The sequence below is a fragment of the Monodon monoceros genome, unplaced genomic scaffold (assembly GCF_005190385.1).
Source record: "Monodon monoceros isolate NGI ecotype Baffin Bay Population unplaced genomic scaffold, NGI_Narwhal_1 Super_Scaffold_16, whole genome shotgun sequence".
In the NCBI taxonomy this organism is placed as follows: domain Eukaryota; kingdom Metazoa; phylum Chordata; class Mammalia; order Artiodactyla; family Monodontidae; genus Monodon; species Monodon monoceros.
The window spans coordinates 71,939,773-71,958,679 of NW_021703772.1; the positions used below are offsets into that span (position 1 = coordinate 71,939,773).

The 18,907-nt window shown below is 35.0% G+C and overlaps 1 protein-coding gene across 23 annotated transcripts in view; it reads left to right on the forward strand.

Moving 5' to 3' along the window:
- BAZ2B (bromodomain adjacent to zinc finger domain 2B) overlaps positions 1-18,021 on the forward strand; it is a 382,496-nt gene extending 364,475 nt beyond the window's left edge. For all 23 annotated transcript variants that reach the window (XM_029225702.1, XM_029225703.1, XM_029225701.1 and 20 more), the window contains 4 exons: positions 4,219-4,365; positions 11,534-11,796; positions 12,058-12,201; positions 16,607-18,021. In XM_029225702.1, the coding sequence (XP_029081535.1) occupies positions 4,219-4,365; positions 11,534-11,796; positions 12,058-12,201; positions 16,607-16,760 (708 nt within the window). In that variant the 3' untranslated portion in view covers positions 16,761-18,021. The remainder of the gene's footprint in view (positions 1-4,218; positions 4,366-11,533; positions 11,797-12,057; positions 12,202-16,606) is intronic.
- Positions 18,022-18,907: the final 886 nt, after the last annotated feature.

Below are 18,907 nucleotides of genomic sequence, written 5' to 3' on the forward strand. Positions count from 1 at the left end.
TAAAAGATACATTTTTCATTTTCACCAAGAACTTTATTGAACAGCGTATTCACCCTTTTGTTCCACTACCTTCTACCATTTTTCAGGCAACTTCATAATTCCATCTTCCCAAAACTTTTTATCTTTTTGAGCAAAGAACTGATCCAGGTGCCTTTTACAGTCTTCCAGGGAATTAAAATTTTTTCCATTAAGAGAATTTTGTAAAGCCTAAATAAATGGAAATCCAAAGGTGTAATATCTGGTGAATAAGCTGGATGAATCAGAGCTTCCCAGCTAAGCTGTAACAGTTTTTGCCTGGTCATCAAATAAACATGCAGTCTTGCATTATACTGATGGAAGATTATGCATTTTCTGTTGACTAATTCTGGACACTTTTTGTTGAGTGCTGCTTTCAGTTGGTCTAACTGGGAGCAGTACTTGTTGGAATTGATCGTTTGGTTTTCTGGAAGGAGCCCATAGTGGAGGACTCCCTTCCAATCCCACCATATACCGGCCTTTGGTGTGGTTGGTGGTGTTTCATTTCGCTTGCCCCACTATCTCTTCCATTCCACATTATTGTACAGTATCCACTTTTCATCACCCGTCACAATGTGTTTTAAAAATGGAACATTTTCGTTATGTTTAAGCAGAGAATCGCATGAGGAAATACGGTCAAGAAGGGGTTTTTTGCTTAATTTATGTGGAACTCAAACATCAAAGCGATTCACATAACCAAGCTGGTGTAAATGATTTTCAGCACTTGATTTGGATATTTTGAGTATGTTGGCTATCTCCTGCATGGTATAACGTTGATTGTTCTCAATTAATGTCTTGATTTGATCGCTGTCAACTTCAGCTGGTCTACCCAACCGTGGAGCATCATCCAGTGAGAAATTTCCAGCGTGAAACTTCACAAACCACTTTTGATGTGTTCAATCAGTCACAGCACCTTCTCCATACACTGCACAAATCTTTTTTTGCATTTCGGTTGCGTTTTTACCTTTCTTGAAATAATAAAGCATAATATGCCGAAAATGTTGCCTTTTTTCTTCCATCTTCAGTATTAAAATGGCTACACAAAAATTCACCAATTTTGATGAGGCTTTTTTAAAATGCACGCTGATATGATAGGTGTCACATACAATCTAACAAAATTGTTTTGAATGAACTTATAGACAACTAAGTGTTACTAGAGCCATCTTGCGGAAAAAAAGCGAACGAACCTTTTGGCCAACCCAATATTTGGATATAGTTGGCATTGAGTAGATCTTTTAGTCTTTCCTCTAACAGGTAAAAATGTTTTTTCTCCTTCTTTGTTCAAGCCCAGTTAGTTATCATGTAGTGGCCTCTACTTTGTACTAGGCAACAAATGCTATATGTTCAAAATAAAAGCTATATTTCTTATATTTTCCAGAGAGAGATTTATTTTAAATCATGTACGTGTCCTTTTTGCCTCTTTTGTATCATATACAGAAATATCTATTATATGTAGACTTTTATGAATCACTTTAACAGTTGCTTTTGAATTACAGGTTAGCTTTAAAATTCAAACATTTGAGATTTGTTTTCATGAATGACTAAGGGTAAAATACCTATTTTAAATAATCTTCCTCAAAGAAAAGAAGTGATTCTTAAATAATTTAGCATTCTCTCCTTCCTTTTTACCTCTATACTTAGACTACTCAATACTTTATTCATTCTATACAAATAAATTTGCTTTCTTCTATGGTTTTTTTCACTTCTTTCTAAAATGTCCATGGAATAATGAATCTGCAGTTTTCACAATATGCTCAAATTTAGGTCTTTCCCTATATAGATTAGAATTTACTATAAGTTTTAAGGCATTGTTCAGGTCATCTGGTAGCATTTTTACCAGGTAAAAATAATTTTCCTTCTAAAAATTATTATTAAAACCAGTTTTAAAGTCACCTTAGACAAATATATTTGGTGAAATGTAGGCTATAATGATAAAAAAAGATTCAATTCCTATATCAGAATGAAATTTGTACAGTTACTTTTCTCATCTACACCAAAACAATCATCACAATGTAGGCAGTTTTGTTATAACCTATACACAGAAACCCAAAACTTGTACCAAAATCTACCTTTATATTAGTGTACTTACTTTCTGCAATCTAAGGTTTTATTTCAGGTTTTGCAAACTTCTTTTCCATTGTTATTAATAAATTAATATACATTCATCATTATTTAACTCCATCTCATAATTTTTATTTCTTTTTTTAATGTTTAATAATACATTACTTGCTATAAAACTACTTTGAAAAGAAGGCAGAGTTTCTTATTCAAAGATTAATGAGCACTTGGTAACCTTGAATTAGAAATGTAACAAAACCTATACTAATCCTCATTAGAAGTCCTAAAAAAAAAAGTTAAAGTGCTCAATGTCTTTAGAAATATCCTCTTTACCAGAAACCATGCTTACTAGGAAAGAAGGAGCTGCCATGATTTGCCTCCAGATACTTCTCAGCCCACAATATGTTTTCTGTTGTTAATGTTAAGCAATCGGCAACATCCACTGTTTTTTTTTACTGTGGTAGCAAAGGAGTTAAAACCAAATATTACTACATTTGCTCTAACATATTGTGAGCTATTACTGTGGATTTTCAAAAATGTTATGAACTTGATACCTGCCACCCTTTCTTAATAAGTATCAGAAAATAATTTTATTTTTAAATCATAAATGTGAGATGTAAGACAGGCTTCATAGTATTTTTAGCTATTGTAGAAAACAATGAGAATTTACTTAATGTTCATGAACCTGATTTTTAAAATTTATTGTTATATGGATTGAAATATAACCTTCGAAATGTTACTTCTCGATGAGTATTTTTATAACAGAAATTTTAAAGAAATAACTCAAATTTGGAGAAATAACACCATATTAAGGTATTTAGTGATGTGGTTATCAGGAAAGGTCATAAAATAAATACTTACTGTTGGGATATTAAACTCTACTGCTTTTGCTCTTAGCACACATGCCAGTTTTAGTATTACATGTATATTACGTATATTTGATAGATATTTGTTAAGGTGAATAGCATGTATCTGCTGTTTTGATAAGATTCTTAAGCTATCATTGGTGTACGTATTGAGTTATGAAAGACTATTTTAGACATTCCCAGATTAAGATTTAATGTTTTATTGAAATTAAAGTAAGTTTGAACAATTAAGCTATTTTGTTTTTAACAGTATATAAATACATAACTTAAAATTAGTACAAATGATTTATAATTTAAATGTTTTAATTATTTTCAGTTGAAATATAGTTGTACAATATTATATTAGTAATGTTTTCATTTTTTGGAATATTGATTACAGGACATTGTCTACTGTGACTGAAATAAAAACTAAATGTCAAAATATAATGTTAGTACTTACCATTTTTTAAAGCCATCTTTAAAGTTTTTACCTGTCTAATCTTCCTTCTTTCCCTTTGTGAAACTTGTTATACAGAATATGTGTGCATGGGGGAAAAAAATCTCTCTTTATAGATTTTAAAGTTCTTAATGGTATTAGAAGTTTTTCAACAGAGAAGGAACAATTTTATTTTTAGTCCTAGAAAATAAATTATGACTTCTAAATTCTTTTATTTAATTTATTGTATCAATTTCTTTTTCCCTTAGAAATCATTTTGTAGGATCCATTTTCTACATTTGTGACACATGTTTGATTTGGGTTGATTTCCAAAGTTTCCTGATTTGGACATAGTCAAAATACAGTGACATCTTATTATTATTATTTATAATTCTGTTACTAATACATGTTCCTAATTTTGATCTTAAAAATTACTCTAACTCTTACTTATTTCTTTCTCAGGATATCATGAGGATGCTAAGATAAGCAAACGATGAAATATATTAAAAAATTAAAACACCATGTATTAAAGCTATTCATTGCTTTATGTGCTCTAATGTCATGTTAACTATTTCGTATGTTAATGTGTACATGCTTCTGAAGTGTGTGCAGGCATTCAACCTCTAGCTTTGTTTTTTGCAGTGTACCTGAAATGTGCATTTACCCCAACTGAACTGCTCACCCCATCATGTGGTCCATATCTGTGTAACGAGAGATACATAGATGTGTATGGCTACTGTATATTTGTTAGCAAGCGGAATGTTCATTACTAATATAAATTAGGAATTAATGGTGTGTTTAATATCCCAAAAACTATTATTTGTAGCAGAGTGTTAATTTTAAATGATTTTCCATGTATTATAGTACTGCCAGATCTGTCGAAAGGGAGATAATGAAGAACTGCTCCTCCTTTGCGATGGCTGTGACAAAGGCTGTCATACATACTGCCATAGACCCAAGATTACAACTATACCAGATGGGGACTGGTTTTGTCCAGCTTGCATTGCTAAGGTAAGACTGATCTAAAACTAATTTTTTTTTATTGAAGTATAGTTGATTTACAATATTGTGTTAGTTTCGGGTATACAGCAGAGTGATTCAGTTATATATATTTTTTCAGATTCTTTTCCATTATAGGTTATTACAAGATTTTGAATAGAGTTCCATGTGCTCTACAGTAAATCCTTGTTGCTTATCTATTTTATGTGTAGTAGTTTGTATCTGTGAATCCCATACTCCTAATTTATCCTCCCCACCACCACCCCCAGCACCTTTCCCCTTTGGTAACCATAAGTTTGTTTTCTAGAAATCTGTTTTGTATGTAGATTCTGTTTTGTATATAGATTCATTTGTATTATTTTTTAGATTGCACGTATAAGTGATATGATATTTGTCTTTAACTTACTTCGCTTAGTATGATAATCTCTAGGTCCATCCATGTTGTTGCAAATGGCAATATTTCATTCTTTTTTATGGCTGAGTAATAGCCCATTGTATATGTGTACCACATCTTCTTAAACCGGTTGTCTGTTGATGGGTACTTGGGTTGGTTCCATGTCTTGGCTATTGTAAATAGGGCTGTTATGAACATTAGGGTGCATGTATCTTTTCAAATTAAGAGTTTTCTTCTTTTCTAGGTGTATGCCCAGGAGTGGGATTCCTGGATCATATGGTAGCTCTATTTTTAATTTTTTAAAGAACCTTCATACTGGTTTCCATACTGGCTGCACCAATTTACATTCCCACCAACAGTGTACTAGGGTTCTCTTTTCTCCACACCCTCTCCAGCACTTATTATTTGTAGACTTTTTGATGATAGCCATTCTGACTGGTGTGAGATGATACCTCGTTGTGGTTTTGATGTACATTTCTCTAATACTTAGTAACGCTTAATGCTGAGCATCTTTTCACATGCCTGTTGGCCAGCTGTATGTCTTATTTAGAGAAATATCTATTTAGGTCTTCCACCCATTTTTCGATTGGGTTGTTTGTGTTTTTGATATTGTGTTGTATGAGCTGTTTGTGTATTTTGGTTATTAACCCCTTGTCAGTTGCATCATTTGCAAATATTTTCTCCCAGTCTGGTAGGTTGTCTTTTTGTTTTGTTGGTTTCCTTTGCTGTGGAAAAGCTTTTAAGTTTGATTAGGTCCCATTTATTTTTGCTTTTATTTCTTTTGCCTTGGAAAAGTGATCTAAGAAAATATTGCTATGATTTATGTCCAAGAATGTTTTGCCTGTGTTCTCTTCTAGGACTTTTATGTTTAGGTCTTTAAACTATTTTGAGTTTATTTTTATATATGGTGTGAGGGTGTGAGGGAGTGTTCTAATTTCATTGACTTAGCCGTCCAGCTTCTCCAACACCACTTGCTGAAGAGACTGATTTTTCTCCATTGTATATTCTTCCCGCTTTTGTTGTAGATTAATTGACTGTAGGTGTGCGGGTTTATTTCTGGGTTCTCTATTCTGTTTCATTGATCTATATGTCTGTTTCTGCCCCAATACCACACTGTTTTGATTACTGTAGCTTTGTAGTAGTGTCTGAAGTCTGGAAGGGTTATGCCTCCAGCTTTGTTCTTTTTCCTAAGGATTACTTTGGCAATTCTGGGTCTTTTATGGCTCCATATAAATTTTAGTATTTTTTAAGTAGTATTATTACTTAAAACTTTTTAATTGCCAGATCAAAATGAAGAGTTTTATGGGGATTTTTTTTGAGATATAATTTGTATACTGTAAAATTCATTTTAAAGTGTGCAATTCAGTGTTTTTTAATATATTCACAAAGTTGGACAACCATCACCACTATCAAATTCCAGAACATCTTCATGATCCTCAAAAAGTATGCTTGTAAACATTATCATTCACTCCCCATTCCCCTTCTCTTCTCAGCCTCTGGCAACCATTAATCTATTTTCTATCTCTGTGGGTTTGCCTATTGTCATTACATATACATCAAATCATACAATATGTGGCCTTTTTCTTTCACTTAGCACAATATTTTCAAGGTTCATCTGTGTTCTAGCACTTCATCTTTAAAGTCAAATGATATTTCATTATATGGACAGACTACATTTTGTTTATCTGTTCAGCTGATGGACATTTGGGCTGTTTCTACATTTTGGCTTTTATGAATAATGCTGCTATGAACAGTCATACCCAAGTTTTTGTATGAATATATGTTTTCAGTTTTTCTGTTATATACCTAAGAGTAGAATTGCTAGGTCATATGGTAATAAGCATATGTATTTTAAGTCACTTTCCAGTCACATATAAATTGGAAACCTGTGAATTCTAATACTAATTGATTAAAGAGTAGCACTATGATAAAGTAGAAAGAAATGGGTTTTAGAATTATAAAGTAAGGAGTAAGAAGTGTGAAAGGGTTAGAATGTATTGAGGGCCAGACTCTTCATTAGGTTTTCCCTATCTCAGACACTCTCTTCCATGTTTAATCTCTTGACGTAGTTACTACCAGTAACTACCACCACTTCATAAACTCAGTTTCAAGCATCCATCTCTCCACTGCCTCCTTTCTTTCCTGTTCACTCCCTCTAGTGCTCCAACTCCAATAATTCTTTGATCTCATCAGGACCTTCAATTCACTTATCTTAAGACCTTTTCACTGTCCCTCTCCCCATTCATGTCCTCTCTTTCCTCCTATAATCACTGCATCCACCCTTAGCCCCTGTGCCTCTCTCTCACTTGGTAAAACCATCATTCTGGTTAATCCAACTCTATGACTTCTCCAGCACCTACATATACAGATACAAAGGTATCTTGAATGTGGCTGGAGAAAACACCCACCCCTTTAAATTTAAGACTAAGAGGGCCTTTAGTGGTGCCTGATAATTTACTGTCTCCTCCATCCTCATTCTCAGCTGATGACCTTACTCCCATTTCACTATGATAATGGAAGCCATCAGAAGAAAATATCACAAGCATCCACCACCACACCTACCATCCTTCCTATATCTGGGCTCTCATACTCTACCCTCCCTCCTGTTGCCATGAACTGCTTGTGTGCCCCTAACTAAGCCAATAACCCCACTTGTGCTTCAGATCCCATCCCCTCTCACCTCCTTAGGAGAACGGCTCCAGCAGTTCTGTCTTTTCCCGCATCATCAGTTTTTCCTTCTACACTGGGTTCTTTCTCATCAGCCTACTAACATGGTACTCTTTCTCCCATCTTACAAAAACTAAACAAAAACCCTCTTTTGGCCTCACTTCTTCCTTGACCCACTTCCCCCATTTCTCCCCTTCCCTTTACTGGAAAGTTTTCTGTTCTGGTTCTTTCTGATTTCTCTCCTCTGATTCACTCTTAAACTCACTCCAGTCATATTTTCATCTCCACAGCTTCTCCAAAATTTCTCTTACTATGCCCACAAATGACTTCCACATTGCTCGGTCCAATGATCAGTGCTTAGATCTCATCTAACCCATCACTTACATTTGATAGAATGGAACTTCCCCTCCTCCTTGAAATCCTGTTTTCACTTGTCTTCTAGGATACCATACTCACCTGATTTTCTTCTTGCTTTTGCTCCTTTTCAGTCTCCTTTGCTGGTTTTTCTCACCTCCCAGATCTATAAATACGGAGTGCTTTCTTAGCTTCAAAGTTATATCTGTAAAATGGAATCGTATCTGCTTTGCAGGGATTTGTAAGGATCAAATGTTGTGTGTTTGAAGGTTTTTATGAGTTTAAAATTCTGTGATCTATTTTGGGGGGGGATATATTTATATTAATACCTTATTATATTTTAGGCTATATTTTACAAAATAGCAGAGGTCTCACATGGCACCATATTCACTAATAATTGCTTTTTTATTTCTCATTACTTGATCATTTTTGTTATATATAGTTAATGTAGTTTAATAATAATCTTCCCTGGTGGTACATAACTTATCTTTTAACTTCATAAATGTCAAGTTATAGAAAAGTGTCTCTAATACTTTATGAATTACTAACAAATCAGTGTTTTAATTCTTGGGGGTATCATCTGGTAGGCTATAGGAGGTTTTGTTTTCTGTAAATTTGCTTAAATTAGAATTCTGGCTATGTATCATTCCAGGAATGGACTAGAAGATGTGAGGTGTATGATCTCATCTAAACCTTTCTATGTAAATGCAGCTTTCTAAGCCTCTGCTTTCTTGTTTTTTAAATGTGGTAGATTAGGTGTTATGTTTCTTACAGCAATAAAAAATGTTATAAACATTGGATTTTGGTAAAGATTTTTAAAGTTAAGATTTTAAAAATATCTTTCCAGTAATTCAGTTATTTACCAATATCTATATTATACGTCTTGCTCTCAAATAGCTATTGCTGCATACGTCATTGTGACTGTTTTTATTCTGTGTATATGTGTGTTTTCATGCCAATATATATACATACACTATGTATATATATTAAAGATAGATATATATACTTTCTCTCAGGATCACAGAATCAAAAAAACTTGCCTGTGTGTATATATACATATTTATACACACTCATATACACACACACACACACACACACACACACAAGAAATTTTAAATTCCAGTGCCTACAAAAGTCAAATAACACAAAAGAGTTGGGACTGTAGCAAACAGGAAAGTCAAGCCATGGCCCCATTTCTATGTGACAGACATTGCTCAACTCCAGCCGTCATGTAGACATGTGGGCCCAGTGTTCCAGGATCTACCAATATTTCATTATGGATTTTTATGCATGCCCTCCCAAATGTTAAATGTTGGCAACAAATTCAGGATTTTTACAAGCATTATGAGCCAAACAACAACACATTCTGTGGGCTGTTTACAGCCTCTGAGCCACCGGTTCACAACTTCTGATATATAGATATACAAGCATAACAGAAATGAGCCCTTGTATGTGTAGTCTGATAGGTTCGGCTTAAGATATCCTGAAGTTCCTCTTTGGATTTGGGCTCTAATAAGATAGAAAGGGTGGGGAACGGGGACTTCTCTGTCCAAGAACAAAGTCATCAGTAACAGAGCAACTGTGTAAAAGCTTGCTTTTGAAAGTGTATGTGCATGAGCTAATGAGGTAAGCTGATAAACATCATTTATAAAAGAAAGAGAGAGGCTTCATTGTCTTTTTAAAACATCGCAAAAGTTTTTATTTCTGTGGATTTAAATTTCATGTTTTCTTACTATGAGTATTAATTTGTTAGAATATGATCCCAAGTATTGGGATCCGTAACATCTTATGGAAAAACCCGAATGAACTTTCTGGCCAACCCAATAGTATTTTCGTTCAAATAGGAACTAGAAATTTTGACCCATTATTCATGAAATTTTGTTCTTTTTAAGTAACACAATTACTCAATCTAACTTAATTTAATCTTCATTAAATAGACCTTTTCCTCATGAACTAAGCATTCTCTTTCTCTTTTTTTATGATTTCAGAGTGCTAAAATCTCAGTGTAATATAAAAACTCAAAATAATCAGATTTTAGTGAATAAAAATGAATAAACTAAATGGAGAAGAGACTTAGTAAAGCATTGTAATTATTCCAGTTAGTTTCAAGGGGTAGTGATTCTTTCATATGGTATGGGGAAGATGTTAGATTTATGGTTTGTTTTATTATTTTAGTCAATTAAAATATCTCTTTAACTATACTTTTAACCTACCAATAGAGAAACAAATAATTTTAATTGCTTGATTAAAAGCAATTTTTAAAAATAATGCTAGAAGAGGTCCTGAAATCCTCAAAGAAATTGGTATGAAATACTCCAGAGAAACGTTTTTCAGCCAAATTCATTTCAAGGATACATCCGACTTTAAATTACAGCTGATTGTTATCTGACCCTAAGTCTTAAGTCTAAGATTTCTTAATAGTCTGGGTAAGAGAGGAAATAATTTGCTAAAAGAGGATAAACACTGTTCCGGAAAATTAAAACAAAAACCATACATTACAGGGTCTTTGCACTGATATTCTTCTGTGATCTGATATATTTATTGTAGTATTGTAAAATCTGAAAATACAGATTTATTTCGCTATTTCTAGGTTGAGGGGTGTGGTGGGCAGCTATTGTTACATCAGTGTGCTACCTGTACGTTGTAGTTAGATTGCGTAAGGCCATGTTGAGTTTTTTTGAAGATTTGTTTGTTTGCTTGTTTTTTTCCGTGTAATTTTAGAGCTAGAATGACCGTACGAATTGTGTGGCTTATCTTTCTTATTTTACAGGTTAGAAAACAGGGACTCACAGATATTTTTGTACAAAGTTCCATAGCTAGTTACCGACAGTGCCATAGCTGGAAATCATATTCTTTGATTCCAAATATAATCTCTTTTATACTATTTCTTTATTGCTTTCCTCAAAAACAGACATTTTTTTCCCTCTTCCTTCACCTCTGCTTTGTTCACATCTGGTAACCACAAGTTTGTGGAACTCTACTCTTATAGAAAATGCTTTTTTTCTTTATCTAGAAAGAAATATCAATTTCCAGTAGATCTGATCATTTACAAAGGACTTTTTCTCTATTGGACACTTCATGAGCTATTTTCCTTGTTTTGGCCTAGCTTCTTAATTATCTCAACTTTCTTATTAATAAGATCTATATTTTTGTTTATATTCAACCTTTGTTCTTAATTATACTGTGCTCCAAAAGATAGTACTTTTGTATCTTTAAAACTCATTCAGTTAGTGACCTAGACCAGGGGTCCCCAACCCCCAGGCCTCAGACTGTTACCTCGGTGGCCTGTTAGGAACCAGGCCGCACTGCAGGAGGTGAGTGGCAGGGAGCGAGTGAAGCTTCATCTGCCGCTCCCCAATCCTCCCCATTGCTCACGTTACCGCCTGAACCATCCCCCATCCATGGAAAAATTTTCTTACGTGAAACTGGTCCCTGGTGCCAAAAAGGTTGGGGTCCACTGACCTAGATTAAAGAAATACTGCTGATAAGTTCTATAGTTCCGAAGATGGATTACCACGAGATCAACATCTTCAGATTTTAAGAATTCCTAAAATAAATTTTTCACGCTTTATTAGATTTTTGCCTCATATTATGGGAGAACAAATTCATAGATCTCTCTTGAAAATAATAAAATGATCAACCTTCGAGATCAGAGATAATATTCTTTGTGTTGGCCCTGTCAGGCTTTCCTAACTTAAAATAATAAAAGGCCTGTAGACAGTTATTTTTCTTATACCTCATTTCCTTTTTTTTTTTAAATTAAAGGCAAGTGGTCAAACTCTAAAAATCAAAAAACTTCATGTCAAAGGAAAAAAGACTGAGTCAAAAAAAGGCAAGAAAGTAACTTTAACAGGGGATACTGAGGATGAAGACTCTGCATCTACAAGTAGTTCATTAAAAAGAGGAATCAAAGACCTGAAAAAAAGAAAAATGGAGGAAAATACTTCTATTAGTTTGTCAAAACAAGAAAGTTTTACTTCTGTTAAGAAACCTAAAAGAGATGACTCCAAGGACCTAGCTCTTTGCAGGTACTATTTCAGTTTTCATGTACTGTATATTTACAACTTCCTATTTTGTTTGCTTAGAAATCTTCTGCCATACTAAAGTCAACTTTTTGACAATTTGTGTAAGTAGTAAATGAAAGTCTATAGTATAAGTAAATATATTCTTTTATCTTTTTAAATAAATTAATTTGCATTTTTTACTTGAAAGATTATGAAAGGTAACTTTTTAATAAAAATAGATATTTCTAAAGCATAGATACTGATTTCAGACATTGTTTTCTTTAGTATGATCCTTACTGAAATGGAAACTCATGAGGATGCATGGCCTTTTCTACTTCCTGTAAACTTGAAACTTGTTCCTGGTTATAAGAAAGTTATTAAGAAGCCTATGGATTTTTCCACAATTAGAGAGAAATTAAGTAGTGGACAGTAAGTAAATCATTTCAGTTCGATATTTATTGAATGCTTGGTACATGCTGGGTACTTTTCGAGTGAGCCAAAAATACATTAACAACAAAGGCATAGGCTCTGCCTTTGGAGAGGGGTGTGTGTGTGCGCGCGCACGCGCGCACGCGCGCGTTTTGTCAGGGTAGTACAGTATGTAAGACAAATCAATTAAAATTATGTAAATAATTAAAAAGCAGTGTGATAAAGCATTTTGAGATTGGAAGGGCACCAAACTCAGCCTGGAAGGTAAGGAAGAGTATCAAGAAAGCCTCCCAAAGTAAATTACATGTAAGCTAGAGCTTGTATTGTACATCAGTGGAATATTGACACTGTCTCATGTGGATTTAATAAAAATTGACTCTGTAATATTTTCAGATTGTTACAATGTAGAGATAGAGGATCACTGGAAATTTTAACTATTAAAAGCTTTATTGTGGGGCTTCCCTGGTGGCGCAGTGGTTGAGAGTCCGCCTGCCGATGCAGGGGACACGGGTTCGTGCCCCGGTCCGGGAAGATCCCACATGCCGCGGAGCGGCTGGGACCGTGAGCCGTGGCCGCTGAGCCTGCGCGTCCGGAGCCTGTGCTCCACAACGGGAGAGGCCACAACAGTGAGAGGCCCGCATACCGCCAAAAAAAAAAAAAAAAAGCTTTATTGTGAGTTGTTGGAGAATACTAAAAATGTGTTTATTAAATGTGGAAGAAAGTTATTATTTGCTCCTCTCCACCATATTCTCTTTGTGATCCTATCCAAAGAGCAAAATGACTTCTGGCCACAGTTAATTATCTTTGTTAGATTGCCTCAGACTTCTTGCCAGAGAGTAGCAGCTGTTAGATGTTGGCATTTAGTTGGTTCTGGACATTAGACACTGGTTCTAGACATTTTGGAGCCACAAGAATAAGGCTGTTCTCTTACAAAACAAGCCCACACAAAAGCATTCTACGTGTTAATGGCCAGGAGCTGTGCATCTCCCTTCTCCATTCTCCCTGCACCCTTTATTCCTGCGTACCAGTTTACCTTAGTGTAGCCCATGCGCATCACTTCAAGCAAAGTCATAAATAAGGAGAAAGAAGGAACTTTACATTTAAAAAAACTATAAAATATATTTATTGCATTATTATTGTTATTATTATTATGTTCTTCCTAGATATTCTTTTGGTGAAAATCGCTGTAATCTGTAATTTAAACTCAGTTTAGAAGAGTTGAGTAGAACTTAACTCATAAAGATCAGTGTCTGTCTTACATGTATCAGATGATTTACGAGACTGACCAAATGACTAGTTTATCTCTCTGGAGGCTGAACTGTCAATCTTTTAAAGAATTATGTCTGTCCCATTTTATTATTTTTTAATTTCGAAAGGGACCTGCCTAAATTCCGAAAACATTAAAACTATTGGTTCTTTTTTTTGCAGTACGCGGGCCTCTCACTGTTGTGGCCTCTCCCGTTGCGGAGCACAGGCTCCGGACGCGCAGGCTCAGTGGCCATGGCTCACGGGCCTAGCCGCTCCGCGGCATGTGGGATCTTCCCGGACCGGGGCACGAACCCGTGTTCCCTGCCGTGTCGGCAGGCGGACTCTCAACCACTGCGCCACCAGGGAAGCCCAAAATTATTGGTTCTTATATGATCCAAATAGCAAAAACTTCTGTCTATATATGAATTTGGTTTTTTGCTTTTTTTTTTTTAACATCTTTATTGGAGTATAATTGCTTTACAATGGTGTGTTAGTTTCTGCTTTATAACAAAGTGAATCAGTTATACATATACATATGTTCCCATATCTCTTCCCTCTTGCATCTCCCTCCCTCCCACCCTCCCTATCCCACCCCTCTAGGTGGTCACAAAGCACGGAGCTGAGCTCCCTGTGCTATGCGGCTGCTTCCCACTAGTTATCTATTTTACGTTTGGTAGTGTATATATGTCCATGCCACTCTCTCGCTTTGTCACAGCTTACCCTTCCCCCTCCCCATATCCTCAAGTCCATGCTCTAGTTGGTCTGTGTCTTTATTCCTGTCTTACCCCTAGGTTCTTCATGACCTTTTTTTTTCTTAGATTCCATATATATGTGTTAGCATATGGTATTTGTTTTTCTCTTTCTGACTTACTTCACTCTGTATGACAGACTCTAAGTCCATCCACCTCACTACAAATAACTCAATTTCGTTTCCTTTTATGGCTGAGTAATATTCCATTGTATATATGTGCCACATCTTCTTTATCCATTCATCTGTTGATGGACACTTAGGTTGCTTCCATGTCCTGGCTATTGTAAATAGAGCTGCAATGAACATTTTTAACTTCCATAATTCTCCAGTTCCTGGATAGAGGATGAACCTAAACCTCAAAATAAAAAGGCTTACACACACAGAAGTACCAAAAGATCTGCAAAATCTAAGCTCCCTTTTTTCTTTCTTTTTCGGTACACGGGCCTCTCACCACTGTGGCCTCTCTCGTTGCAGAGCACAGGCTCCGGACGCGCAGGCTCAGCAGCCATGGCTCACGGGCCTAGCCGCTCCGCGGCATGTGGGATCTTCCCAGACTGGGGCACGAACCCGTATCCCCTGCATCGGCAGGCAGACTCCCAACCACTGCGCCACCAGGGAAGCCCTAAGCTCCCTTTTGAGAATGAGCGCCAGTAAATGGAGGAGGTCACAGCAGAAGCAAGCAGAGAGAAGCAGTTCTATATAATCCTATTTGTGATGCCAGGTGTGGGAGACAGAATTCAGACTCCTCTCACTTCGACTTATTTCATTAAACCCAAATTAATGAGCTGGGACCCAAACTCACAAACAGTATTTCAAATTTTAAACTAGAAACTTAGAGAACAGAGGGGAGGAAGTGCCTCCTTTAATGAATCTTTCTGGGTTCCATCAGCTTCCCCCTCCTTCTCTTGTACTTATTTCATCTAGAATCTCGCCTAAAATTCTCTCCCGGATTTGTCTCCCTAGTGCTAATCATTAACCTTTTCTTGTAGTAAGGAACAGTCTAAAGAGATAAATATTTCTCAAGGCAACTTTAAAATATTTTATAAAAATTATTCCCACACATGTTATATGATTGCATTTATATGAAATGTCCAGAATAGGTAAATGTATAGAGCCCAAAAGACAAGTTGATGGTTGCCACGGGCTGGGGATAGGAAGGAATAGAGAGTAAATGCTTAATGGATAGAGTTTCCTTTTGGGGTAATGACAGTGTTTTGGAACTAGGTAATGCAATGTTGTGAGTGTGCTAAATGCCTTAATTATCTACCTTAAATGGTTAATATGATGTTATGTGCATTTCACCTTAATTTAAAAAATAATAATTCTCAGAAGAAAAGGAAAATGGGTAGAGGTTACATAGGGCTGACAATTCTGTGAGCTCATTACAGATAAAGAAATTTTCTTCTTTTATTATTGCACATATTAGAAGAAAGGAGTGAAAAGACTGTACAAGGTATTTCATCAAAGAAATAATTCCACTTTTACCAGATCTCAGAGCTTCAGTGTGCGCTTCATAGGTATTTCTAATGGGTAAATTATTTTAGTATTCAATTTGTCATAAGTTAGAGTTAATTTAAATTTGACTTTCCAAAAGCCCTTTTTCAAAATGTATTGATTTGGCTTGAAATGCACCACTCCTTCCTTACTAATAAGTCTAGTCGTGCACCTTTCAGTTCTCTTCTCTGTGTTCTTACAGGGAAAGAGGACTGGGATTATCCCACCAAAAAAAGCACTGAATTCACAGTGCTTCTCATTGAAAGGCAGTTTCCTGATAATGTTATCTCCAGTAAAGAGATAGCACATGCTTTTTTTGCTTGTTTTCGATCATCATATGACAGTGTTTGAGCAAAAGAGCATATCTGAAGAGAGAAGAAGAGAAATGGGAAAGGGGCAAGGTTTAACACAGAGTGACCTATCCTGGGATGTATGTAAAAGCTACAGGGCAAGTGTCATGTACATAGTGCATGGGAAGCATTTATATTATTTCTACTGTAGCTAAATATTTTTGAGTGTGAAAAATAGGGTACTGCAAGTGATACAGTTGGTAAGAGTTAATAAACTAATCAAGTAGGATGAGTCCTGTAACAAAATTGTGATACAGGTCGAACAGGAAATTGGATGTAAGAAAAATGCTAGTTTGTTGAAATATATCTTGATCTTCAAGAGAAATCTGTTTTCCATTTAACCTGTCTTTAAATTCTATATGTCCAGAACACGTGCAGTCTTTTAAACGTCCTATTTATAAGAGGGTATAATATGTTTTATATCAGTTTAAATGCAGTTACCCTAATCTTTTTCTTTTTCCTTTCAATTTTATGTTTTATTTTACCTTTTATTACCTCTTCATTTGTTTGCAAAACAAAACCAGCCTACAAAAGCAACCTGTAATCATGTGTTTTCTTCCAGGTATCCAAACCTTGAAACTTTTGCTCTAGATGTCAGGCTTGTTTTTGACAACTGTGAAACATTTAATGAAGATGATTCTGATATAGGCAGAGCTGGCCACAGTATGAGGAAGTATTTTGAAAAAAAGTGGACAGATACTTTCAAAGTGAGCTGAAGTTATAATAATCTCTCTTGTTTTTTTCCTTTTAAACAAGGACAAACGAACCAGCAATGTGAACTGTATTTACATACATGTGCAAGGCACATACATAATGACTTTTTTTCCTTAAAATAAATATCACACAAAAAAAAAGTATCAGAAGAATGATACCGTTTTTAAAGGCTTCACTCCTACAACAACCAAGGCCCTTGGTTATTGGTTTGTGTGATTTATCAGCTAATTTAGGTAGAACAGGGAAGCACACCCAAAGAATTTTCAAAGGAAAGGGTGTTATAGTGCAATAGCAATTAAAATGTATCAAATCGCACTGAATATTCAACACCAGAGCTCTAGCGTGGGAAATGGTTCTCCTTTCCCTCTCAATAAATATCTATTTTTCATTTTTTTACTTTGTAGTTTATTTTTTAGTGAATGTATTTAATTTTATGAATTATTTATGATTAAACCACATCCAGAATCTTCGTTTTCTGTGAAAAGGAAGAACTAGAAAAATTGCTTTAAATCTTGAAAATACAACAAGGAATGTTTTAAAATATAAAACAAAGCCAAGTTAAACTGTTTACACTGATGTGCTATAAAAGCACCAAAAATAAACTTTACTGTAGAGTTACAAGTACATTTATATATATATATATATACATATATATATATATGTATATATATATGTTGCTGCATCACTTGTGTAGTTAAATTGTATTTCAAGACAGTGAAGAAAAATTGACATGTATATACTGTTCATTATTGTTTATATTAAGTCTTGTTTTAAATATGTATTATGTGTATATATTGTTTGCAGACATTATTGTTTATGCCTTAGAAGGATTGTAGCATTTTATTTTAGTCTGAAGGTAATTATAGCTATACAGCTTGTACAGTAATTATCCTCTACCAACACTGTGGCATCTCCTTGATCTTGGTAGTGCCTGCCTTTGAAACAGGGTGTAGGGGATATTAGTTTTCCATTTTTTCTATTTTGTTATATAATTTTAAGCCACCAGGGCCTAAATTAAAGTATAATCATTTGTATCCATGTGGAATAAAATTGTGACAATTTCCTACGCACACAGTATTTTTTCATAGAAACATTTCCCTCCCATTTGCCTTGCCTCAGAAATAAATTTAAAAGACATTTGTAACCACTGTGTTTTATCTACTGTGTGTTGTGGTGGCCTATTGGAGGCAAGTAGATCAGAATTTTTTTGTACCTATGTAAGAGTACTTGAAGTTTTATTTAAAATAAAATGTTGTGGAAAAGGTAGCATTCTTTTTTTTAGGAGTGTTATTTTTCACTACTATGTGTGGCACGGATACAATAAAAGACTTTTACAAACTAGTTTTTTAGTTTTTCTTAATGAACCTGGAATTTTTTTTTTTTCTCAAAAGAAGCTAGCTAATTTAAATTTGCTTTTTACAGAATCATAAAGGAGGAGCAGCAGAGTGTGGTTCAAAGAGCATTGGGCTGGGTGGAGGAAGGTGGTCTTAAGTCAAGTGATGTGACTTTCATGAGTCTCTGAACCTCTCTGGACCACTTTTTATTGTTTATTTCACATTTCTAATATGAAAATATCAGAATATTTTTTAAGGTCTTGTTCTAATAGGTGAAATGTCTCTATTGTAGACATACAACCCAGTTGTCATTAAGAAAAATTTATTATATAAATTTGTCTAATAAGTCATGAGATACAAGTTCAAGCATTCATGAACTATGATTTGATGCCTTGCTGGGGTCTGAGGAATCATTGAATGAACAAGACAGGCACAGGCCCTACCTTCATGGAGCTTACAGTCTAGTGCAGACGTGATCCTTAGCTAATGTCCTTAGTAAAGGGCTTTTCATAAGTAGTGAAGGGAGAATAGAAAAGTTTTGAAGAAATATTAAACTTCAGAATGCTTCATAACCTCAGAGTATTTTCCAAAATTCCTAGAGTGTTTGTGAAGGCTTATATGAAAATCAGCTGTTATTATGTACATATGTCGGTTTCTGTTAACCAAATATTACAGTGATGCCTTAAGGAGCTGGTGCTCAATCAAAAATACCATGTGGAACAGAGAACAAGGTGGTGCTGTGAATCAAGTGTGTGGTTTTTGTGTTTATAGAACTGGCTGCCAGAGACTCCATGGAGAGTCGTCTTCATAGGGGT